The following is a 25,171-nucleotide window of genomic DNA, read 5'->3' as shown; positions in this document are numbered from 1 at the left end:
CTTTTATCTGGTAATTCCACTATACAAATCTTTTGAGGCTGTTTCTGCTAATGACTGCTTTGGTCTATTTTTGGCCATTGTGCTTGTTCCTTGAATAATCTATCTTTGTGCATCATTAACTGTCGTTGAAAAACTATAGGAAGAGATTCCAGTGTCTTTCCAAAAGCAGGGTTAACGCTTGCTTTTAGCCAGGTACATAGGAGATATTACCAGTTTATGCTCATGTTTATTTAAATCATGGCTGAAAGATGCTGAGCCCACCTAAGTGACATGAATGTGAGCTTCAGGGCCAGGAGTGGATCAGTTGGAGGTTACTTCTTGGGAAGTGCCAACAATCTACTCCTACAAAGTCATTTTTCTTAAAGTACAGTGAGTAAAGTATATATACACTTAACCTAAAATCTTCTGGGTTCCAAGTCTTGGGGAAGGGTCACTTAGTACTAAATCGTCACTTTGGAGGAGCCAAAAACTTTGACTTGAAAACTCCTCTTAGGCCAGTGAGGTGGCTCATTCGTAACGTACCTGCTACCAAGTCTGAGAACCTGAACCTGAGGTTGATGCCTGGGGGCCTCTCACATGGTGGAAGGAGAGAACAAACTCCTGCAAGCTGTCCTCTGACTTCCCATCACACTGGGGCTCATGTACACATTCACAAAACAAAAATAAATTACAAAAAAATTGTTTTTAAAGAAACTCTCAATAGGTAGTCAAAACAAAACACCAAAACTCAAGGCCTGATGATGGTAACACATGCCTTTAATCACAGAACTTGGGAAGCCGTGGCAGGCAGATCTCTGAGTTCTCTGAGTTTGAGGCCAGTCTGGTCTACAGAGTAAGTTCAGAGCTATACAGAGAAACCCTGTCTCAACAACAACAACAACAACAACAACAAAAAAAAACAAACAGAAAACCCCAGAAGAAACTTGAAGTAGTAAAACTGACTTGCATCTCTGTTTAAATTGTTCAAAGTTTAACTCTGTTAGGTTAAGACTAACAGAGATTTAAGGATGACAGTGTATTTGGAATGGATAAGCCTATGGTGTACATAAGTAATTAAAATCTTTATTCAATGTCGGCTGCTCTTTGAGCAGGAGTCAGAGCCAGACAAATGCTCGTGAAGAGCTTTTCCTTCTTTAGTCTCTAGATGTGAGGAGTGATCTCTCACTGGCAAGGCATACTGTTTCTACAACAGGATGAGAGAAAATGTGGCCTCAATGCTTCGCTTTTCTCTGAATTCCTTCTTTCTCTTGGATTTTGAGCTAAATAACTCTAAAATTCTAAAAGCTTTTTCATGCTTTTAAGCAGTTTTTGAGTCAGACTGGTGTTTCCATTCAATCCAATGAACACACAGTGAGACAGATCAGTGTGTCAGTCTCAGAGACAGATGTTTACATTCCCTAAAACTATCTACCCAAAACACAGCTCTGGGCTATCAAACTATCCTTTCCTGGAGGTGGGTGAGAGCTAAAGTTAGGTTTTAAGTTTAAATTACTGTGCTTTAAAGAGAACTATAAAACAAAAATACCTCTAATACTATATATATATATATATATATATATATATATATATAGAGAGAGAGAGAGAGAGAGAGAGAGAGAGAGAGAAAGAGGGCAGAGCCTGGGAGAAGCTGGAGGAGAAATAGACGCAAGCCACCAGCCAAAACCTTACCGGTAAACCACAAGCCTTGTGGTAAAATATAAAATAATAGAAATGAGTTAATCTACGATATAAGAGATAGCTAACAATATGCTTAAGCTATTGGCCAAACTGTGTTGAAATTAATATAGTTTCTGTGTAATTATTTGGATCTGGGCTGCTGGGAAAAGAACAAGCAGCCTCCGCCAACACTCTAACCTGTAAGCCCTACTTTCCCAAAGACAGATAACTTCCTGGAATGCTGGGGCTGTTGTTTATGTAGGACAACAATCCACATGTTTTCACTTCTGCAAACAAGGTTGGTTGCCCCAACTGCACAGGATGTGTTTGATCACACATAGATGGGAGGTACATAAGTAGGAGGTACATGGGCAGGAATTACCTCAGAATGTAAACTTGCCCTGAATTGAACAAAGGAGGGAAGTTCATAGCCTTGTGGGTTTTACCTTTGTAAGCACCAGACTAACATAATTCACGGCCATTCTCCAGGAATCCCAGGTATGGACCTGGCCACTGTTCACCGTCCTGGCCAGTATTTAATACAGCTTGCTTCAAATTTGGCTCAAAAATTGCAGCAGTCATCTATCTTACTCTCACCCAATCGAACTGACCAGAGAAGGGACACTGAAAGGCATTCTTAAAGGTCATGTCTCCTCAGAGCCAAAATCAGCAAGCAAAGGCTAGCTCACTATACACCCTTATACCATGCTTGGATTTCTTACTCCACACAGCCCACTGCCCTACCATTCAATTTCAACAGCAGCAGGCTCACTTACTCTTTGTGTTCTAGTCGAACGATATCTCCATGTCTGACAAACTCCACTGGGAATGAAGGATCTAGGGGATCTGCCAAAAAGAAACAGATGTGGATATCGAGTGCGTCACTCACATTCTAAACTAGAGACAGCTGAAGGCCTGTGGGAAACGGCTACAGTGCCAAGTGGTATGTGCTGACAGACTAACAATGTGCGGGGAGACCAAAGCACTAGGTTCTCCAGTCTCCTCAGAGGATTAGAAAAAGCATCTCAGAAGTACTGCTCGGAAGACTCTTAAGGAGGAGGGAATTCTGACAAGTGAACGGCAGGATAAAGGGACACATACCAAAGACTCATACAAAGAAGAATCTGTGCAGCAAAGAGTCCACACACATAAAAAATGTGGGAACAAATGATGGCGTGAGGAGTGGTGAGGAGTGGGGCTAGACTGGCCACTACACAAGCTGGCAACACGACCTCTGTCTGAATTACTGAGGCCTCCACTGAAACTTCAGGTGGGAGGCTAAAGAGTGGAAATGTCCTTAGTGAGTAATACAGTCTTTACAAAATTAAGTCCACACAATTGCCCAGCTTTTTTCAAAATCAAATTGTATCTCTGCTAATAGACTTCCTAAGCACGAGATGAAAAAAATGATAACGAAATGCTGAAAGAAAAGAACTCCTCTCCAGGCTTCTAGAAGTCAGAACTGGTCACGACCTGGAAAGGTAGCTGTGTAGAAAAGCGGCGGGAAGCCGTCATGGCAGGGCCGAGGCATACTTGTAAAAGTCTGTTTCCAACAGTAAGATGCCAGGACTCTATAAACAATCAAGGTCGGGAAAGCTAAATTTGCTAATGCAAATTACTGGCTGTGAGATTCACCTGCAGAGACACCCGCTGCTATGCTGCCTTATAAACAGGGAAGGAAATTTTATTTGGTATGGATTAGAGTGAGGGGCCTTTACAACCAACAAGAACACCAAGTTCCCAGAAAACCCTAGCTGCTTAGGTGAAATACAGCCATCTCAGCTTAGAAGCCCCAATGGAAAGCAGGCAAATTTGAATGACTTAGAGGCACAGCCAGTCTCGCTCAAACTCCGCTATGACTGTTGTGGTAAAAGCACAGTCAATAGCAGTAGCACCACAGACTCACTCAGGGCTAATTTACATTACTGAGCATGCAAATAAGGCAGCAGGAGAGGAGAAATCGCTGCTGTTGTGTGCAGAGCTCTAGCCAAAAGCAACAATGTGAAGAGAAGGCAAGGAAACACAAGGGGGAGTTTAGATGAACAGCAGTCCACTTTCCAGACTGGAAGCAGCTGGCCTGTGCCAGCTCAGGCAGGTGGTATTTGCTGAGCAGGCACAGGAAATACCTGGGGTTCACGATATCACCAGTGAGGATGGACTCAGGTGATAATTGTCCTCTTACAGACACAACAGAAAGCTGTCCACAGGTAGCTAGTTGCCTTCCAAGGAAAGGAAGACCCTAAAATACCTCTTGCTTAGTCCTAAAATCAGAAAGTCCAGCTAGTGTGTGTGTGTACACACACAGACTGGCAGACGCTTGAATTATCAAGTAACTCAACCAGCCCAGACTCAAAAAAGGCACTCTATCATATCAGGACTACAGCTGGGGTGTGCAGGGTTTGGGAGTGAAAGCAACTCCCAGGTCCCCCAGTTAGGACCTGATAGTCCTTGGGATAAGCTTACATAACCTCTTCCTGGATGAAATCTGAGCCCTGCTCTGTTTCACTCACTGCTCATCCTCTATGCTTCCAAAGTGTCTGGAACACAACAGGAGTTCACCAAAGGTGCTCAGGAGCCTAGTGTCATGAGAAAAGTGAGGGGACTCAGTAGACAACAGCACAAGAACCTCAGTCTCTGCCACATTACCTGTGTTTGTGTTATGTTTCTTGATAATCCACAGGTTGTTGTAGTCCTTATGCAAATAGGTGGTAACCTAGGCAGAGGGCAGAAGTGGGGGAGGTAACAATCATGATCAGCACAGCTGGCCAAGCACAGTCCCCAGCAAACTGACACCACCTGAGCATCTTTCAGGATCCCCCAGCCCTAACTCAGGAGGCCACAGTTCCCAATGAAGCTCAGAAGCCGCACTTCTGAATGAGATTTTTCCATTTTTCAGAATTTAAAGGCCCTACCCCTCAAGAACTTTTTGATTTATCTCTTTCTTTTTGTATCTTGTCAATAAGGTTTCAGCTGTCTTAAGAGAGGACCATTACACTGTGTGTTAACAGTCTCCAGCACCAAAAGCAGGAGATTTAGTATATTCAAAAAGTGATTAAGACAATGTCTGGGGGCTGGAGAGATGGCTCAGGGTTAAGAACTGGCTGTTCTTCCAAAGAATCCCAGTTCGATTCCCAGCACCCACATGGCAGCTCACAATTGTCTGTAACTCTGGTTCCAGGGGATCCAACACTCTTACACACACACACACACACACACACACACACACACACACACAGGCAAAACAGTAATGCACATAAAATAAAAAAACAAATCATAAAAAAAAGCAATAGTGTGGGGAGACTCCTCAACTGGTAGGTGCTTGCTACACAAACACCCTTGTGTTTGATCCTCAGCACACAAGAAAAAGCTAGTGTTCTCAGAATCCTATCACTGGTGAAGTAGACAGTGGGCCTCGCTGGTGAGCCAGTTTAACTAAACCTGTAAGCCCAGGATCAGTGAGAGAGACTTTCTCAAAAACTAAGGTGGACAGTGACTATGGAAGGCACCTGACCTCTGGCCTCCACATGCACATGCACACCTGTGTACCCACATGCATGCACACTTACAAAAAAGGCTATTATTTTTTCTACTATGTGAGTAAAAAACACTAAAATGCTCCATAAATATCTTATCCTAGAGTTTTAATCCATAGCCATAAACTGATTTTTTTGTGTTTTAATTAAAAAAAATTAAAAATTGTGTGTGCACTCATGTGAATGTCTATAATGCAGTGATACGTCTAATAGTAAAAACCTGGACACAGTATGAACATCTATTTAGAGGACTAGTTAAAGCTGAACAGTGGTGGCACACACCTTTAATCCCAGCACTCGGGAGGCAGAGGCAGGAGGATCTTTCAGTTCGAGGCCAACCTGGTCTACAGAGTGAATTCCAGGACAGTCAAGGCCTCTCAGAGAAACCCTATCTTGATACTGTATATATGCAATAGAATATTAAACACCAGTAAATATGCTGTGGAGCATTTTTTTAAAGCAGCATGCAAAAAGGTTCATGAAATGCTCCCACTCACAGTGGCTACTATGAGTCCCCAGGCATTATTCTGAGCACCAGACCAGTCCTGCCCTGCTCAGTCACTACCACAGTTCTGTGTGTAGGTGCGATTCCCCCAACAGTAGAAAAACACAGGCTAGGTCATTTGCTCAAGATGACACGACTTATAGTTTGGGGAGCAAGGAGAGAGACTAAAAATATACACCTTTGCCAGACATGTAAACACGTACCAAAACAAAAGGAATACACACATTTCTTGAGTTTTCATAACTTCAATTGGCCATCTGCCTAATTTACTTGCAAAAAAAAAAAGTTGGAACTAGAACTTATGGAAAAAAATCACTCTGCATGTACTACAGCTGAATTTGAGCTATCTGAGAGGTTTTTCTTTGTTTCTCAGGAAAAAAAAATGATATATAAAGGACTAAAACATAGCTGGACAGTGGTGGTGCACCCCTTTAATTCCAGCACTAGGGAGGCAGAGGCAGGTGGATCTCTGTGAGTTCAAGGCCAGCCTGGTCTACAAGAGCTAGTTCCAGGACAGGCTCCAAAGCTACAGAGAAACCCTGTCTACAAAAAAACAAAAACAAACAAACAAAAAGACTAAAACATGTTGATTTATACAAATGATGCAAAGCTAGGTCCAATCTATCTACCTGGAAGTACCTGGAAGTTCACAGATGTCAGGGTTTGGTAGGTCTTGTGCACGTATGGAGGGAATGGTTTCTGTTTTTAGAAGAGCCATTATCAAAATTCTCTCAGGAAAATTGTTTTTTTATCATAATTGTAGCCCCTGGCCCACTCCCACAGAAACCTTTGTTTCCACAGTGGAGTTTTTATGCAGGACTCCCAGGAACTCAAGTACCTAATTATAGTAGAATACTACTTTTCAAAATATTTGAAAAATGCGGATCTTCGGAGACTTCAGTAGCTTTGGTTTCTTTTTTTATATTTTTCTAAACTTCCCAATTTTATCTTATAGATGTTAATCATCTGAAAACATTTTGAAACTGAGACCTAGAGACATCACTAAGCAGCAGGCAGAGTGTGAAAGGAAGGCATTTAGTCCAGTCACTTCACACTTCAGTTTACAGCGGAGGAGACAGCCTGAGCGTCAAGCCTGACATGTGGTCCCTCGACCCAATGCGCTGTCCACACAGCACCGCCATCAGCCTCACACCTGCAGCCATGGGCTCCAGACACACAGTGCCAGCTGAGCAGCGTCTTCAGAACTTGACCTTCCTCTCCTTCTGCAGCGTGGCTGCAGATCTGCCACTTTACTATCCTCTACGTGACAGCTGCAGCAAGGCGTCCTCATGGAATGGCTTTCTGTCCTGGCTTTACATTAACATGACCTAAAGAACTTAAACCAAACTGAAAGCGAACAAACCTTGAGACCCACCCTAGATCCATTAAATCAGAATCTCGGAAGAAGAGTCTACAAGTCAAATTTTTAAAGCTCAGTTAACTCTAAAGTGAAGCCAGGACTGAGAAACATTGGGCCGAAGATAAGCGATAACCAAACATGAGAAAGCAATGCTGCAAGCCCAATACCCAGGTCCAGCTTTCTAGCAGGACTAAAAAGAAATGTTGCTAATGTGTTTGAAGAAGTAAAATTTGGCAAAATGAAGCTCTCAGCCATTTTTTGGAGAAGCCTCTCTTGGGAGCATCTTAGATGAACAGCCTGGCCCACAGCTTCCCCCTCCCCACTACTCCACTCTCACCTGCACATCACTGCATCTGAGACTACTGACTTTCCCTCTGCACCAAAACCAAAGTGTCGGTCACAGGCCTACTGAACTGATGCCATCCCCTTTCAGAGACCTCACTCCCCACTCCTCCATGTCTTCTCCAACCTCCCCACTCACTCCTTCACTCTCAGTCTCTTTTAGTTCCACTCTGAGCAGCCTTGAACACCCCCTTAAATGTAGGGTCCCCTCACCGGCCCTTCTTCCCTGCAGTCTTCCTGGGCAATATTAGGCACCCACTTCGTGTTAACACCTATGTTATACTCAGATCTCTCTTCTTAGACAAGTCCCAAGCCTAACACACAAGGAAAGCTCTGCTCCCAGCTTCAAAGCCATGCCTCCCCATTGGATCATGATTAAATAACATTATTACATATATACTTTGCCATCTTGACTACAGAACCACACACAGCTCTTCCTGATCTCCAATCCATTACCAGGCCCTCCAGTGATACCTGGGAGGTGTTTCCTGACTCAGTTCCAGCACTGTCCCTGCCTCCTAACCAGTGTTACTTTATAAACTTCCATCTAATCAGACCTCATCACTTCATCACTTTCCTGCCTCCCCAGAACAGAGTCCGGGCCCACCAACCTCTCCACTCCCCTGTTTTCCCTCTCAGGCACCTACCACCACAGCACAGCCACTCCCTGTTAGAGGAGAGAGCCACTTGTTGGTTCCCGACCACCCAGCTAGCTTAGGCCTGAAATAATCACACAGAAACTGTATTAATTAAATCACTGCTTGGTCCATTAGCTCTAGCTTCTTATTGGCTAACTCTTATATTAATTTAACCCATTTCTATTCATCTGTATATTGCCATGTGGCAGTGGCTTACCAGCAATGTTTCAGCATGTCTATCTCTGGTGGCAGCTCCATAACTCCTCTCTGTCACCACTATCTTTCTCCCAGCATTCAGCCTAGCTTTCCCTAAGTTCTGCCTTGCTATAGGTCCAAAGCAGTTTCTTTATTCATTAACGGTAATCCCAGCACACAGAAGGGACTCCCACAGCCACTCCCTAACATGGACACCTTCCATAGGTGCCCTTTACAGATGTTATCTCATTCTATCTTCTGAACACCCCTACAGTGGAGAGGAACATCATTTATTTCCCACAATGATCAGGAGATTAAGCCACAGAATGATTAAGACATTTGTACAAAGTCAAACCTATATGGATTCAAACCCAAGGAATCCAGTCAAATTCCCAGGTCTGTAGTCATACTATTATCTTTCCTCATCACCCTCCAGAGTGATGAACTGTGCTAGGCACAAAAAACTTCCAGGATCAGGCAAAAGGATGGGAGAAGCAAACTCTCATGATGCCTTATAAATTGGGTTCCCCAGAGGCAGGCAGAATGCCAAGAAAGCCTCTGGTACAAGGGGGAGGGGAACCAATTGGGGCAGAGGGGGATCATGAGATGGACAGCGAAACCTCTGAGCTGAAACCTAAAGAAGCAAGTTTAGCCAAAGGAAGGAAGAGAAGGAGCAAGGAGAATGTTTCAATCAAGAGAAAATAGGTGAATTAAGGATGACAAGCAAGAAAGTGAACGGCAGGTTCAGTCACAAGCTCAGTGTGGCTGCAACCAATATCGCGAAAGCTTACCCACCTGCTGCTGGCGTGCACCAATGCCCTCAGGGTAGAGGTGCCTATGGGAGTGTAGGTAGCCAATGGCCATCCGGAGATTCTTCACAGTGATTACAGAGCCGTATGCCAGATCTAGAGGAAAAGAGGCATCAGACAGATGACAAGCCGCCCCTGTCTTGAAGGTAGGTGGGTGGTGGCTGCACACCACAAGCCTTGCAAATTCTGAGTGATCATGAGGCCCAGGCTTGCCTAAAGCTGGAGCTCCTGTTGCCTTCTCACATTAATGGAAGCAACTCAAGAGGGAGCTCCCTACATTCCCAGCACTGACCACCTTGCTTCAGACTCCACACTCCCTCACAGGCAGCTCCTCCACAGTTCTTCTCATTCCTTCCTCTTGCATTCTCTAGTAACCTGTTTTGTTCCTCTTTCCAGTTCTCATGCAATTACTACCACAGCATCAACTACCTTACCTCTGAACAAATTTCAGTCCAAAGCTCCCTCTCTAAGGACTACCTCCACATTAGTGTCCCTCCAAACCAGTGCTTTCTCTTGCTTTCCTAGCTCTCATTCCCTTCCCAGTCTGTGGAGCCCACTGTGTTCCTGTTATTAGATGTACTGAAAGAGCAAAATGGCATTCCTGCACTCCGGACCTCAGAGACACCTTTTTTCTCCCTTGCCTGATCCCTCTTGGATATGCTCTTGGCTGTCCCTGATTCTTAGAGATCCTCAGGTACAGCCCCCACCTTCCTTGACACCTTATAATTCCTTCCAGCTGTGCTAACTTTTACTACAAGGCACTGTACTCCTAGCTGCCTGCCTGCCTGCTCAGAAACCTCCATGCAGTCTCCAACAGCTTACTCCAGCATCTCAAACCCTTATCATCTAGGTCCTAACTCTCTTTTCTAACTTAAAATTCCAGGCTCCGATCATAGCCTGTACCTTGAGTTTTCTCCTGCCCTTGGCTTTGATCATGCCATCCCTTCTTGCCTAATATGACCTCTTGCTCTTTCCACTCATCCTTGCAGGCCCAACTTGAAGGCAAATCTTTGTATGCATGTGTATGGGATCCCCTTGAACTGCCTCCTAGCACTGACTTGGCACATGCTTCAATCCCCAGTACTGTATTCCACCTTCATTTTTCTTTCTTTCATTTTATATTATTATTACTATTATTTATTGCTATTATTATTTTGAGACAGGGTCTATGTAGACCAGGCTGGCCTCGAACTCACAGAGCTCTGCTTGCCTTTGCCATTATGCCTGGTTCTGCATTTCCCTTTTCTGTACTTAACACACGAATGGCGGTCCTTCACATCAGACTATCCCTGGAGGGAGAATACCTGCTAATTACTACCTGTAAATAAGCATATGCATAAGACTATCAGAAGGCTATGACAGCCTTTCTCTATGACCAGATTCTCTTGAAATGGCCTTTTTACAGAGACAGCTTTGATAGGTACAAAGGAGAAGCTATTTTGAGTACTACAGTAACTGACTCTTGAGTACTGATACTGTAATGCTGGGTTTTCTCCCAGTCTGCTATATATATAGGCAAAAAAAAAAAAAAAAAAAAAAAAAGCTTCAAACTTGCTTTTTCCAATTCAACTCCCAGGAAACCTCTGCCTAGCACACTCACATTCAGGGATAGAAGCATTGTGAAGGCTGTTCCCTGAAAGCCGGGCTTGAAAGGCAGAGCTGAAGAAGCCATCACCAGGACCACTGTGGGGAAGGAGAAGCAGAAGAGTCAAGCTGAGAGAATAAAAGCTGTCATTTCCCAGAATCCCTTAGATAACTTAAAAGGAGATTTGAGAATCTGAATGGCAGGGTGACTTCATGAAACAAACATGGATGATAGAGTTGGAGGAACTACAGTCCAAATTTCACTTCTGCCACTTACTACCTTGGGTGACTTGGGCGATGTCCCTTATATAGCCTTGGTTCTTCATTTATAAATAGATATTTTAAAAAGCCAAAAGAACTCACCAATAATGACAGTTAAATGAGATTATGCATAATGCTAATAAACCCAGTTCTCAGCACTTAGTGGCTACTTGTTCAATGAGATGTTGCTGTTGTGTCCTGGTTATCAGTACCTCTAGTCCCACTGCAACCCTGGTACCCTTCCCTCACTAAAGTGAAAAGCCTCTGATGGAGAGAAATAGGGACATTTAGGCTATCAGGGAATTTCCACCTCCTTCAAGGCTGGGTGCGGGGTGTTCTGAGCCTTGGGATATGCAGAAGAGAGAACATGGGGGCAGGAAAAAGTTCCTCCCCTCATCCTAACCTCACATGGCCCACACATAGGCTTAGGTGCCAGAGAAAGACCGGAAGTAAGAGGCTGGAAAGGTTCTGACTGTACCTTTTATTCAGCACCATGACATGAACAGCAAAAATGGTCACATAGAGCACCAAAGGCAGCACTATGAGGCACAGGATTCGCGCAGTCAGGTGCTTCCCCACAGTCACCTGCAAACAAAAGCCACCACAGGTGCTGGCACAAGAAACTCCATTGTATGTATAATACGAGTCACATTGGAAAGAATAATGGGAGGAAAACCCTAGGCCTTTCTATATTATCCTTCACCACACACACACACACACACACACACACACACACGCACACGCACACGCACACGCACACGCACTGCAGGGGGATAACATGGACCACTTCTCTGCACGCATGACCACTGACAAGGTGAGACTGTTATTTAAAAGTGGCCTCCAGCTCAATGAACTGCACTGACTGTGCCAGGCCCTTATCACATGGCCAACTGTTGCTGGCCTTAACCTCAACTCCCTCACAGTCCTCCCTGGAGTACCTAAGCTTTGGGGCCTCCCCTCTGCTGTCAAAGGAAGACAATGCTATAATAGGCCCCTACTCCTCTCCCCCAGCCTCCCCTCCTCACAATAGATTCCAGACGGCAGGGATCATGTAATAGTCACCAACACATTCCCAATATTCTGCATTTAGTAAATGGTCTCTATATAATTTCTGAATGAATAAACAGGTTGAAAATTCGGTAGGTGAGTGCTGGAGCTTGCCTAACCAAAGCTGGAGACGTAGACTGCCCTCTCCCTACCTCTAATACCTATAAGGTCCTTTGCAAAGTTATCTCTCTAGCTTTCAAATTCTTCATTTGTAAAATCAGTGAGTGGTTATGACCCCCACATAGGATTTTAATGATAAGATAATGAAAGCAAACCATTCTGTACAGTGCCTGGCACTGACTCAGCCCTTGATTACTAATGTCATAAAGAAAAAATCCTAACAGCACTTAACTGTCATCCAATTATGGAAGCCCTGGATCAGGAAAAAAAAAAATAGTGAATTCCAGAAGTTGAGTCATCCCAACTCATCTGACCTAAGCTCTTATGCCCTTGGTGGGCCTGGCACGAGTCCAGCTGGACAGAATCCTCTGGCTGGGCAACTTCAAATAAATTAAGGGAGATGGGAAGGGGCAACAATAGGAGAATTGCAAGGTAGTTACTTCACTTACTCTCTCTACACCACTCCAGCCCCTCAGCCAGGCCCACTCCCTGATATCCTGATGTCTACAGAGGAAAGCTGTGCCTGTCCAGTCTGGCACGGCCTACAACACAGAGCACAGGGCACAGGGCACACTCCCTCCACCCACAGCAGAAGCACAGGCACTGTGGAACAAAGATATCCACAAGCACTTGAGTTCTTACCAATGAAAGACTGAGGTCTCCAAACAGCTGCCAAAGGTCTGAAATGGTGTTCAATCCCACTTGCAGGATGATAAAGAGGCCAACAAATTTGACCCCTAAAGCACCAGCAAGACTAATACCAGTCAGGCTGAGCCAGAACCACCAGGGAGCAGAGAAAGGCCTGGAAACCAATAAGACACAGTTCAGTTTGGAAGCTAGAACTAAATAGGAACTCAAAAGCAGCAGTAGGACAGTGTCCTAAGCCTCAAGGGTTCTTAACCCCAGGGAACCAGGGCATGGCACCAAGGAGGCTGTGCTCTGTGAAGGCCCGCAAACTACAGGCAAGTCAGTGTGAAAGAAAGTAGCATGTTGTTCTGGGGAGGGTCTATGCTATTCCTGGATAAGCATTGGGCCTCTTACATAGAGACTTATTCTTCACTAGAGACAAGTCAGGTAGATATACAAGGAAAACCAGAAAATTCTCTGGACTCAAGTCAGACTTATTCTTTGTGTCACCTCTGGGCCTGCCAAAGCCAGCATTTATTAACAGTCCATGAATGTGAGGCGCCATTCCACATATTGTATCCTATCCGTCTAATCCCATCATACCCTTAAGCGAGAGCTCATTATCCTCTGTTTACACATAAGGAAATCAAGGCACAGAGAGGCCAAGCAATGTAGGCATCAAGTGATGGAAGGCAGTTTAAGCCAGGCAATAAGTATAACATTGATGCTCCTTATTGGTTTGCTGTACTAACATCAACTAGTATATCTCAGCAGATTTTCTGATGATCTGGCACTTCCCCTGCCAGAATGAATACTCCTTAAAGGCAACATCTTTGTTACTGTGCCTCTCTCTCCTGGTATGATACCTGGTATATGCTACATATTTAAGAAATGGGAGATGGGTCTGGAGATACATGGCTCAGTGGTGGAGGCTTGCCAAACATATGAGGCCCTGGGCTCAATCTTTGATACCACATTTTTTTTCCTTAAAAAAAAAAAAAAAAAAAGGTCACTGGCTGGGACTAATATTATATGGGTAAATACGCATCGTTTTCTAGGAGTGCCTAGGATAAACCAGCTCTTTGGAATGCTGAACACGGTATTTTGAATACATAGAAAGGCATACTATATTCCCTTGGAGACAGAAAGATCTAGAAAAATAGGAGAATTCTGGAAGACCAAAATCCAGATCAGCTTTAGAACTGACCAGGGTCTGAAAAGATCCTCTTAGCCTGTGTGCAAACCTCATCATTAAGTCAGCATTGGATGCAAGCCTTGAGGCAAGGAGACAGGACCTCTGAGGCAGCATCTTCACTTGTGTCTTGTCCCCTCCAGGACAGAGACTGTGAGGATGAGCTGTCCCAGAGCTCCGTGGACCAGCACTGGTTCTGAGGCACAGCTCATAAGGCTAAGTGAGGAGGCTGACATCAGAACTCCTCCATAATACCCACCACTCCTCCCCAATTGTACACCAACAGTAAACATCCAAAACCTCCTGACAGTCAACAATTTCTCATCTTGTGAAAAGCAAAGCTAAAAGCATCTATTAGAGGAAACTCTTTAAAAATTATTTTTCATGGGGCTGAGAGATGGCTCAGTGGTTAAGAGTACTGGCTGCTCTTCCAGAGGTTCTGAGTTCAATTCCTAGCAACCACATGGTGGCTCACAATCATGTGTAATAAGATCTGGTGTCCTCTTCTGGCCTTCAGGCAGTATGCAGTAGGCAGATGCTGTATACATAATTAATAAATAAACCTTTTAAAAAATTATTTTTCATTATCTAAAAAACAAACAAATGGAAAATATTGCTCCTCTTAAAGTAAGCTTGACTGCTAGTCCTGTAAGCACCCACCCAGCTCTGCCACCCCCCCCCCCAACCCAAGACGGTATTTCTGACCTGTCAGCGCAGGAGTTGTATTTGACCATGCTCAGCATGGCAGCCATGATGAAGAACATCAGGATAGGGTCAAGGAGGATGTACTGGGACAGAGTCAGGCACCCTGTGTCTGAAAAATAGGAGCTTGCTGGTCAAAACACAGAGTGGTAAGAGATCTCTAAAAACCAAACACTCTATAGCAGGAAACAGTCCTCTCTGCATTGCAAGTAAGCATCTGGCAGTCATGACTAGGTGGCCATTGATCACTACTGGGTTATCAGCAAGCAGGAGGACTCAGCTGCGGGCACAGCAGAGCCCAATGATAAGAAGCAATACTAACGCTACCTGTAGGCCCTCTATCTCAGAGGCTCATGTCATTCACTCAGCCCTGAGGCCACTTCCTCATTCCTACCATAAAAACCCCACAAAGTGATGCAGTTGTAAACTATAAATGTATAGGAGAGTTTTATTTCATATGACATCTTCATTGAGGGTTGACTCCCTACATAGGTACCAGACCAACTTAAGAAAGAAAAAAAGCTTAAGTTATTAACATATTCCTGCTTAAACCCCACAATGTCTTCTCATCTCACTCAGGCTAAAAATTTCTCAGGACAGTTCCCAAATCCTGTATGGCCTCCATATCTATCTAAAGTCAACCCAACATTCTTACTCCCTGCCCCTCACAGGGTTACTACACAGGCTGTTCTCCTGCCTTAACAGTCTTCTCTCAGAACTCTGGAGGCCGATCCTATTTCACTCAGGCCTCTGCTAGCACTACCTTCTTGGGGGATTATTTGCTGCTTGCCCTATCTAAAACAGTATCGATCCCCACTAATCTATCCCTGGCACTATTTACGTCTAACCTGGCACTAATTGCTTATCCAATGAAAACATCTCATCCAATGAGATGGTTCAGTAGGATGGGGTACTTGTCACCATACCTAATGACCTGAGTGTGAACCCTGGGATCCACATGGAAAAGGATCAATTCCCATAAGTTGTCTTCAGACTCCCATAGGTGTGCCATGACAAGTGTGCATGTGCCTCCCCCATCACATACAAAGTAAATAATCTAAATGTTAAAAAAAAATAATATGCTTTATCACAGACTTAATATGTCCTGGCTTATTTGTCTGCCCTTTTATAGGGTATATTCTATGAGAACAGCATCTCATCAGTGTATTTTCTGAGGCCTCAAAGGGTGGCCGGGTATAGGGTAGGTGCCTAGGAAACAGCTGTCAAATAGAAAATGAAAAATGACTGATAATGAATAACCAAAGAAAAAATACATACAAGGGAAAAGCCACTGGTTCACAACAGGGAATCCTATAACCTTGTCCTATATCCATCAAAACATCAGCACATTTGTCTGAACAAGATCCAAACACCCACCTAAATCGTTCTGGACTTCTTTACATGTAAAGCACCACAAGGTCATTGATTCACTTGAAGAAGAATACAGCTAGTACCAGGACTAACCTCTATAGTTAGTCTGTGTTTATCCAGGTGAGGACCCAGAAGAAATACTTAATACTTCTATTGTAATTTTCTGCTTCACTGCTACTTCTGGATGTCTGCTTTAGGGACTGAGGAGATGCCTCATCAAAAAAACACTTGTTAGCTGGGTGGTGGTGCACGCCTTTAATCCCAGCACTCAGGCTCCAAAGCTACAGAGAAACACGATCTTGAAAAACAAAAAACAAAAACAAACAAACAAACAACAAAAAAAAAAAAAACCACTTGTCATGCAAGCTTGAAGGCTGGAAGTTGGATTCCCAGAACCCACATAAAAGCTGGGCAGGCATGGCAGCCTCACGGAATCCCAGCACACAGGAGGTAGAGATGGGATCCTCAGGGAAAGGTGGTTAACAAGACTCACTGGAACTGATGAGCTCTGGTTCTGCTTCAGTAAATGAAGTAGAGAACAATTGAAGAAGTCAACTGTCAACTACATGCCTCAAACATATCCACACAGACACTCACATGTGCAAATATAAACACTCATGAACATCATACACACACACATATGACTCACAGATGTAATTATATACTTAAGTGTTATTAGTAACACGATATTTTACCCAACCCTTAAGTTAATTAAGAATTGGGTCCTATGGTGGAGGTGCACACCTTTAATCCCATCACTCAGGAGGCAGAAGCAGGTGGATCTCTGAGATTTCCAGGCCAGCCTGTTCTACAGAGTAAGTACCAGAACATCCATGGCAACATGGAGAAATCCTATCTCTAAAAATCCAAAAATAAATAAATAAATAAAAGCACTGGCTGCACAGATGTGACACTTGGATGTATTGATTTCCAACCACCTACATGGTGTGACAGTCTCATTTCCCAAAACACAGAGGTCAAGACAACTTACCAAAGGTGAGAAGGGCAGCGGTGAGCAGTGCTGCTGGGAAGGACTTGGACAGATCCAGGACAGTGAGGTAGGCAAAGGGGATCAGCCATGAACCCAGGAAAGCACAGAACTATGGAAGGAAGACAGAAGCGCTCAAGCAACCAGCTGACTTGGTATACTAATGTTTAAGGCGGAGGACCCTGACAAAAGCATAGTCTGAAATCACGTGGAGCATGCAAGGGGAGTGTCATAGTGAGAAATCACATGAAGCAGTGGGCATGTATGCCCGTCAGAACTTTGGCACAAGTACTGCCATGAAATCAGTGACATTTACAGGAAGAAGCAGGGCTGCCAATCACAGCCAGCTGTCTCTGATCATTTCATTAGGAAAAGCCAGCCTCACAGGCTCAGGATGAGGAGTACATGAGCTCAAGGCTTACTAACACAGAAGTACTTCACCAACATTAGCGTCTAGCATAAAGCTATGGTATAAGTTGAAGCAGACTTTTTGGAGGCATCTTACTATTTCTGAGACTTCTATTGATATTCTTGTAATATTTCCCCTGGTTCTTTGTTTTGAGGATACCAGAAACCACTCAATCTACAGGGTGCATTTTGGTGACTGCTTGACACTTCAAGAGCTGGAGGAGATGGGGCTTTGATTCTTTTTTTAATCAACAGCCCTCTTCCGTCTCCTTAGTCTGCCCATCAGCAGTACAGAGACAAGGCCAAGGTAATGGGAAATTCTTCCCTTTGGGCCATCACTTTTGTACGCAGGAAGTAAAGTGGCCTGATGGGAAGAGAACAGATGAAATTATTTGTCCTTTCCAATCTCCACAGCAAGTCCATGGGGAGTATTGTGTATACTCTGTGCTGTTCAAGAGTCATTAGGAAGAAAATCATTTCTTGAGAGATCTGGGTGTGGGGGCACAAGCCTTTAATCCCAGCACTTGAGAGGCAGAGAGGCAGGCAGATTTCTGTGAATTCAAAGACAGCCTGATCTACATAGTAAGTTCTAGGATAGTGAGTGCTTCATACTGACACCCTGTCTCAAAAAAAACAACAAAAAACGAAACAAAAGTGTCACTTGAGAGTATGAACTGAGGGGCGGGCACTCCCTGTTTAATATGGCATGCAGTACTGTACAGACCGCCCAGTGATTATCCCCAGGAAGCACACAGTCATCTAATCTAACTTGTGAAGGCAAAGTGCTGTGAGAACTCAGGCTGGGGACCAGCTTCCACGGGTCTCATTAGGTTGCTCCCAGGGAGCTGAGTGTTTAGGCTCTGCCGTGTCCCATTAAGCTGATGCTGGGAATCAGGGTGCAGAGGGACTGACTGGAGTAGCTTTCAGCCTCCCTGAGAGAGAGACTGCTAAGTGCCAACTTCTTAGTGAGGAAGGAAGTAGGAATCTGGAGACGGTGTGAAAAGGCCACAATCTAAAGGAAAGGCTGACAGGCTGCAGTGTGCACGGCTTGTAAGCAACTTCTATGCTATCTGTGGCCCTCCCTTCTTCCCTACCTCTCACACTCACTTCCAGATTTCTACTTTAGGGGGTGGGCTCAATCACTGTCCTCTCCCCACTCCACAGAAGTCCCCTCTGAGTGGGTGTGGCCCCGGGGATTCATCAGTCTACATAAAGCAGGAAGCCTTACTCCTCTCATTCCCATGTAGCTGTGGTGCTCGTATCTGTCTCCGGGCTTCTCGAACAAAAAGGTGCCATCATATCCACTCAGGTAGCCAGCAAGACCAATCAGCATCTGAGGAGAGAGGAATGGATGAAAGATAAAATGTTCAGAGAAAAGATTCCTCTGTCCCGTTCTCTCCAGCTGCATGCATGGCCTTCCGTTTCCTTGACAACTGGCCATAGAAGTGCCAGTGTGACATTCTGTCCTGCAGCTGCTACAGAGTAAAAAAATCTTTTGTCTAAAGAGCTTGTTGCTTGAAACAAACCCTCTCTTATGCCACGCTAAGTTCTTGGGACTGAACATTTAGGGAGGAAAAGACTCCATAGTTTTAAGTGTAGGGTCAGTGAGGGGCTCACACATGCAGTCTGTTTTCTTTCATTTGTTATGAAATGAAATATGACAGCTCTCAGGGAGGTCCTGGGCATTCTCACTCCTGGGACACTGGCCTTCTACTCTAAGAAAAGAGGCTCCAAATCACAATGAAGTGGGAGGAAAGTGGCCAAGAGCTACACATAAGGAATAAAGGGCAGAAGTGAGAAAGAGAATGCAAAGAGAGGCATTTCCCCAGAAAGGGAAGGGGGAGGAAGGGAGATTGAGAGATTGAGAAAGACAGCTCCCTCTTTCAACCCAAAGCTACAACAGTAACTGCTCTACCCAGCTGCTCTGAGCTTCACAGGTCCAGGCACAACTGCTTGTCTCTGCTGTTACCAAGCAGACAGGAAGAGGCAAGGCTTTTCTACCCTTTCCTAGGCTCAGAATTCACTCTAAATTTAGCTACATGGCTCACCTATCTACACACCCTTCCCTACAGGGGTTTGGTCCCTAGTCCCTAACCTAGGCGCTCACGCTTCCTTGGGTCAACCTGATGGGCTGCTATCCTTTATTTTCCATACCCATGCTATTACCCCAAGATCTGGAGACCTGAATCTGGAGTTAGGAAGAAAGGCTTTTGTGAATACTAAAACTAACCCATTGGTCTTCTCAGGGGAATCTGTTGTTAAAAGAGTAAAATAAATTTTAATTGATAGAGTTTTTAACTGTAAAATGCTAGGGGAACAGGTTAATATGTTTATTAGGAATCAAGAGAAGGAAAAAGTATAGATATTTTATAGATAAAGCTCCTCTAAGTTATATTTCCTTTATGTAGTATATTATATTTCTATTTTCTTTTATAAAATTTTTTAAAAGCTCACATAACATAACTAATGATTTTAAAAGTAGTTTTAAATATTTCTACAAGGTTGTACAACCATCACTACTACATCATTCTAGAACATTTCATTATCCTGAGAAGAAAGCTCCTGTATCAGAACATTCTTCTTCTCTAAGGGGGAATAACTGCTGTAAGGCTATACCACATTTGTTTATCCATCCATCAGTTGATGGACGCTCTTCTCCATTTCTGAGCCCAGTAAACCCCTAAAAACACCAAAGATTTTCTATCAAAGTACCTGCTCATGGAATTCTGCAGTCTAAGAACTAAGTACAAACTTAACACTTGGTTCCAGTTCTCAGAAGCCATCTGCCCAGATAACAGAGTGTTAATCGCCACACTGCTTACCTTTCCCAGGGGTGGGTGTACATCAAAGAAGAAGGTGCGGTTAATATAGTAACTTCCCATTTTTCCAAAGTGAGTCTCATCCCAACTAAAGAAAAAGCATCAAAATTTAATAAACCTTAGTTAAAGTTACAATTAAAACCAAAGGTCATCAGTTTCAAGCATATAATGCGTTAAGTTGGATTAAAAACAAAACTTTGACATAGTGGCTTGAGGAAAACCTTTTAAACTGGTTATCAACCTAGATCTTGATAATGAGAAAAGTTAACAAATAATTACCCAGCATTTACCATATATTTAAATTAAATGTAGTCTTCTTCTGTATCTTGAGTTCTTATCAATTTATTTGAAAGCAGCAGTGTTTTCCTGTAACATGGAAAGGGTTTTGCAAAGCAATTTCTTCGCAGTCTGGTAACTACTCACTCTGAGGCCACTGGGTCTCAGAATGCACATTGCTACACTGTCAGGCTACTGGGTCCAGAGCCCTTAATGCATGAGTGTTGCAGCAGGCCAGGCGCTGTCCACCAACCTGCTGACTCAGATCTGCCCGACCTGTTATAATGACCAGCTGTCTACAGACGCCAAATGTCCTCACTAAGAGCATTTCTAAACCCCAGGCCTAGCCTTGTTATTTTGCAAGTACACATGTGAATCTAACCCTTGAGTTTCCAGCCCAATGTGAAGTCCTGTTCTGCCACAGACATCAGCCTTTCCATGGCCTGCAAGAAGGGTTTACAAGACAGCCACACCATCCAGCAGAGCCTGGCTGCTTAACACCTTCTTCCCGTAGCTGAAGGAAGAGTGGCTTCCCAGTGTCTTCGCCTCAGGTCGGCCTCCACAAAGTCATCACTTCCTCACCAACACTCATGCTCTCCCAAACAATGGGCAGCTCTCATGTATGATTTTAAGTTCACTGCACCCAGTAGATGGGTAGAAGACTAAAGTCACTGCATCAGCCAAGGACACGAGGTACTGACAGTAACATGGTGGTGTTAAAGAGAGAATTAACTTCAGGGCAGAGCAAAACAAAACAGACCACGGAAAGGAGAGCTATTCCCAGCTGCATCACCTACTAATGCCACAACATGATTAAACCATGCTCTTCACGTCCCTCCCAGGTATTAGGGTTCAACTCAGGTAAGACATGGCAAGGAACTTTGTAGACTTAGAATTCTATACACATACTGGACACTAAACTGCCCCAACATTTTCTTTTAGTTGTGACGACTATTTGGAAACAGACCAACAGAGGTACATGAGATTTTATTTCAAAAGGGTCTCAAATAAAATCAGTAGCAACAGTGTCACACGTTTCCTCTTGCGTTTTACTACTTGCATCAGAAAAGCAGTTCCCTGGGGCTGGAGAGATGGCTCAGAGGTTAAGAGCATTGCCTGCTCTTCCAAAGGTCCTGAGTTCAATTCCCGGCAACCACATGGTGGCTCACAACCATCTGTAAGGAGGTCTGGTGCCCTCTTCTGGCCTTCAGGCATACACACAGACAGAATATTGTATACATAATAAAACAGCCCTTGTAGAGCATGCCAAGAATGAAGGCCTGACTCATCTGTACTCAGGCCATCCCCTTGGGCACTGATTCAGGATTGATTCAGGATTTTCTCTTCTACTGGCACCCATAAAACAGCAGCAAGTTAAAGTCTTAGTTTGCAAACACTCTAAAAATACCCAAGACCCTGTCAAAGTGAGGCACAAGCCTAGGTTGACGACATACCTACCTAGCTTTCTGAACAAGAAGGGATAAGGAACCTCATGGACTGAGTTAGACACAAATACAAGACAAGACATCCTGGAACCTGGTGGTGAAGATTCTTACCCAAGTAAAGCAGTGGACAACAGGAATACCAACTGTCTGCTATGTTCTATTTATTTAAAAGCTTGGTGAAGAAATGGGGCAGCAGTAAGGACCCTGCTATCCTGCTATTCCTCCATCCCCCAACCCCTGTACTGCTAGATCAAACCCTGGGCCTGTGCACTCCATTAACCTATATCTCAGCCAATCATTATCCTGAACTCAACACAGCCCCTCGATTAAAATGAAAACTCTTGTTAGGAGTTAAATGTGAAAAGTCCCCATAGGCTCATGTGTTTGAACAACTGGTGGTGCTGCTTGGCAGATTATGGAAACTCTGGGACATGGGGCAAGGCTGGTAGCTGGCACCTTGGATACCAGTTTCTGGCTTTGGTTTAGCACTCTGCTCCCTGGCCCCTGCCTCCCACCACTGCAGTCACTCCAGTCACCATGATGGTTTGGATGAGCCCCAGTAAACCTTTCTTCCCTGAAGTCACTCCCATCAGCTATTTGGTCACAGCATTGGAAAATTGATACATTGTTCAGATCAGCACTCAGGAGGCTGAGACAGGAGGATGGCTATAAACTTTGAGGCCAGTCTGGTCTACATAGTAAGACCTTGTCTCAAAAAGCAAAGTCAAAACAAACCAAAAAACAAAAAAAAAACACTAAAGAATCCTTCAGTAAGCTGTGTGCTCTAGGCGAAAAGCACATGTGCCTTGTCCAGTGGCTCTGAGCCCTAATGCCTTGATCCTCCCTCTCCACCATTATCTTTGGCTGCTTTAAAGGGGAAGGTCACATGTCCCACAAGCACACTGAAGACCATACACACTCATCTTAGAACTCCAGGGAGGAAAGGGACCTAAACTCACAACTCTTCGTGCATAGAGGCCCCTAGCTCCTCCTACCCAGACCCATGGGGGCCGAGTGTAGAGGGAACACAGGGATTACCAAAGGCACTAAGGACTGCAGTATGTGCAGAGCTAAAAGACAAAGGGCCTCTAAGCCCAGGGGCTCACTGGACAGAGGGAGGAACCCTAGGGAAGGGGTGATGCCGTCAGTGAGGTGAGTGGGAAACTGTTTCTATCTCTCTAGTCAGTATTTCCCACACCCCACGAAGTGTCAAGTTCTCTAGGTGTTACCATATATTTAAGCTCATTAGTTCAAGGGGGAAAAGGCCAAGTTTAATTGATTAAGTCTGAGCCAAGATCTCAGTAGTTAAAGTACCTTGCGGATAGAAATCATGGGACCAGTGTACTGTTGTTGGGTATGCTCTGTGAAATGTATAGCTTGTGTTGATCTCAAAAAGTACCAAAGGAGATTCTCTTATTCAAGGACTGTTGTGTGCAGAGAGGTAGCCCTGTTCCCTCCTAGTGGTCCAGGAGAAATTAATCCCCGAAAAGGAAAGGGAATTCAGCTTTAAAGATAGAGCTAGGAAGATGGCAAAGAGTTTTGTAAGCAGGAGGACCTGAACTTGAATTCCCAGCAACCATGTAAAAGAAACAGGTGTAGTAGAGTATCCATTATTCTAGAACTAAGTAGGCAGAGATAAGAGGATGCCTGGAGCCCACTGAGCAGCCAGTTCCAGGTAGAGAGAGCCCCTCTCTAAAAATTAAGGTGGAGACAAAGGAAGACATTCAATATCTATATGCACTACACATACATGCATACACACATACACACGTGTGCATACACATATGCAGGTGCACACTATCCCAGGCATGCACACGCACATTAAGGACTGCCAAAATCCTTTGAAACTAGTCACCAGCCTAACAGTGCCACCTGCTGAGCACAGGTACTAAGTACACTCTTCTAAAAGGCAGTTATTAACCTCTTGCTGAAAGGGTGCCTGAGTCAGAAAAGCCTCGAGGCTCTCTGGCCCTCCATTTCCACTTTGGAATAGGTTATCTTGGAGTTTATAACTGACAAAAGGAGGATTCAACAAGTGGCTGTAGTCAAGAAGACAGGAGGCTGCTCAGTTTTATGTAAAGCAGCGGGTGCCTCTTTGAGAGAAACTATTTCCTATTCCACTCGGTGGCACAGCCTCCAGTTCAGTGGCCATGACTCACAGAGCTTCTTTACAGAGCCCAGACTTAGGATCAGGCTATGTAAAAAGCTGATGATAGCCACTGGGTGGCCCAACCATTTTACCTAAAGACAACTGTGCTCAATAGTTTTATGTCAACTTGACTCGAGCTAAAAGCATCTGAGAGGAGGGGAACCTCTATTAAGAAAATGCCTCCAAAAGATCAGGCAGGCTCTAGGCAAGTCTGTAGGACATTTCTTAACTAGTGATTGATGAGACACCCCTGGGCTGGTGGTCCTGGATTTTTTTTGTTGTTGTTGTTGTTGTTTTTGTTTTTTTTCGAGACAAGGTTTCTTTGTGGCTTTGGAGCCTGTCCTGGAACTAGCTCTGTAGACCAGGCTGGTCTTGAACTCACAGAGATCCGCCTGCCTCTGCCTCCCGAGTGCTGGGATTAAAGGCGTGCACCACCACCATTGCCCGGCTTTCTGGATTCTATAAGAAAGCTGCTGAGCAAGTAACGGGAAACAAGCCAGTAAGCAGCACTCCTCCAAGGCTTCTGCATCTGCATCAGGCCCCTGCCTCCAGGTTCCTGCCCTCCTTGAGCTCCTGTCTTGACTTCCTCTGATGATGAACAGTGATATAGAAGTTTAAGCCTCTCTTTCCTATGTTAATTTGGCCATGGTGTTTCATCACAGCAATAGTAACCCTAACTAAGACAACAACTCTGGCTGCCTGACTGCAATCAGAGTCGAAGAGTCTGACACACCACTTAGAGGATTATATCTGAGAGACTCAACCCAGGGAGCTGGAAACTGTCTGCCTACTGATAGAGTAGTCCATCTTACTCATGAAGATACCCATCATACAGGATGTACTCTGATATGACTAGCTACACTCTAGGTCCTAATTAAGCCTACACCATCCAGCCTGGGTATTGTACCAGGGTGATAACACATGTAGAATCAGAAACTGACTGAGCACAAAGTTTTAAAGGACCATAGGTCTCTGAAGCAGAAGCCACCATGGCATCCCAGACTGCTGCATAATATTTGCTTACATTGTAAAGGTATGTCTCCGCCTAAGGCGCCTTCTGATTGATTTAATAAAGAGTCAAATGGCCAATAGTTAGGCAGAAAAGAATAGGTGGGACTTCCAGGGGGGGGGGGGGAGGGGGGGG

At 44.4% G+C, this 25,171-nt stretch overlaps 1 protein-coding gene across 1 annotated transcript in view; it reads right to left on the bottom strand.

Annotated features, from left to right (window-relative positions):
- Pomt2 (protein O-mannosyltransferase 2) overlaps positions 1–25,171 on the bottom strand; it is a 46,094-nt gene that overhangs the window by 17,480 nt on the left and 3,443 nt on the right. Inside the window, exons 2-11 of the mRNA XM_050152493.1 lie at positions 20,161–20,245; positions 18,567–18,671; positions 16,934–17,042; positions 14,575–14,683; positions 12,693–12,852; positions 11,362–11,468; positions 10,639–10,721; positions 9,025–9,134; positions 4,303–4,369; positions 2,433–2,502 (exon numbers count right to left, since the gene is read on the bottom strand). Of these exons, the coding sequence (XP_050008450.1) occupies positions 2,433–2,502; positions 4,303–4,369; positions 9,025–9,134; positions 10,639–10,721; positions 11,362–11,468; positions 12,693–12,852; positions 14,575–14,683; positions 16,934–17,042; positions 18,567–18,671; positions 20,161–20,245 (1,005 nt within the window). The remainder of the gene's footprint in view (positions 1–2,432; positions 2,503–4,302; positions 4,370–9,024; positions 9,135–10,638; positions 10,722–11,361; positions 11,469–12,692; positions 12,853–14,574; positions 14,684–16,933; positions 17,043–18,566; positions 18,672–20,160; positions 20,246–25,171) is intronic.

This window comes from Alexandromys fortis, unplaced genomic scaffold (assembly GCF_014885135.2).
Source record: "Alexandromys fortis isolate MF-2015 unplaced genomic scaffold, M_Fortis_MF-2015_v1.1 scaffold_47, whole genome shotgun sequence".
In the NCBI taxonomy this organism is placed as follows: domain Eukaryota; kingdom Metazoa; phylum Chordata; class Mammalia; order Rodentia; family Cricetidae; genus Alexandromys; species Alexandromys fortis.
The sequence above is the reverse complement of the archived record's forward strand: the minus strand, read 5'-3'. Positions and strand labels throughout refer to the sequence as shown.